Raw genomic sequence first — 773 nt, forward strand, 5'->3', positions numbered from 1 at the left:
GGATCGGCTGCCTCCTGCATGCCCCCCACTGGGGATGGAGCCCACAACCCGGGGGGCATGTCCGACCGGGAATCAAACCCTGACTTCCTGATTCATAGGTCGATGCTCAACCACTGAGCCACGCTGGCTGGGCAAGGCACGTGATCTTTATGTCCAAACGAGTTTCTATTCCTTAAAGATTATGTTGACTTGTGAGCCCTGGAATGAGTGGAACCCAATTCTCAGCCCTGACCGAGCCCCGTGGGCTCAGACTCGGCTGCTCTCGCTGCAGACAGAGTCTGAGGAGGAGCTCCAGCGGGGGCCACCGCACGCCCTGCAGCCGAGCTCGAGGGGCCGGATCCCATCCTCGGACGAGCTGTCCCTGACCTCGGAGGAGTCCTTGGCCCCGGAGCCAGGTACCAGGGCCCTGCGCCCGGGCTGAGCCACTGCCCAGCCCCTTGTGGGCCAGGGACGCCCTGCCCGTGACCTCCTTTCCTGTGCGGCTGTGCGTCTAGAGATAAAGATATTACTAACTGGGAGGGACAGCGTGTACGGAGCACGGACGGTCTCCCCTCGCTCGGTTCTTACAAAGACCCGGAGGCTTTCAGTAACTTACCAAGGCCACACGCCCAGCTGCTGGCCTGATCCCCAGTGGGGGGCGTGCAGAGGCAGCCGGTCCATGGCTCTCTCATCATTGATGTCTCTCCCTCTCCTCTCCCTTCCTCTCGGAAATCAATGAAAAAAGAAAATAGAACTCTGCCCCCTCTCGTTCCCCTCACGTGGCCCGAGGCCTG

At 61.2% G+C, this 773-nt stretch overlaps 2 protein-coding genes across 2 annotated transcripts in view; both read left to right on the top strand.

Annotated features, from left to right (window-relative positions):
* LOC106723720 (spore wall protein 2-like) overlaps window positions 1–421 on the top strand; it is a 15662-nt gene extending 15241 nt beyond the window's left edge. The window contains exon 4 of the mRNA XM_014528377.1: window positions 272–421. Coding sequence (XP_014383863.1) covers window positions 272–421 — 150 coding nt within the window. The remainder of the gene's footprint in view (window positions 1–271) is intronic.
* Window positions 422–714: 293 nt separating this feature from the next.
* The window catches only part of CCDC40 (coiled-coil domain containing 40), a 14249-nt gene continuing 14190 nt past the window's right edge, over window positions 715–773 (top strand). The window contains exon 1 of the mRNA XM_014528378.1: window positions 715–768. Coding sequence (XP_014383864.1) covers window positions 715–768 — 54 coding nt within the window. The remainder of the gene's footprint in view (window positions 769–773) is intronic.

Source organism: Myotis brandtii, unplaced genomic scaffold, assembly GCF_000412655.1.
Source record: "Myotis brandtii unplaced genomic scaffold, ASM41265v1 scaffold632, whole genome shotgun sequence".
NCBI lineage: Eukaryota > Metazoa > Chordata > Mammalia > Chiroptera > Vespertilionidae > Myotis > Myotis brandtii.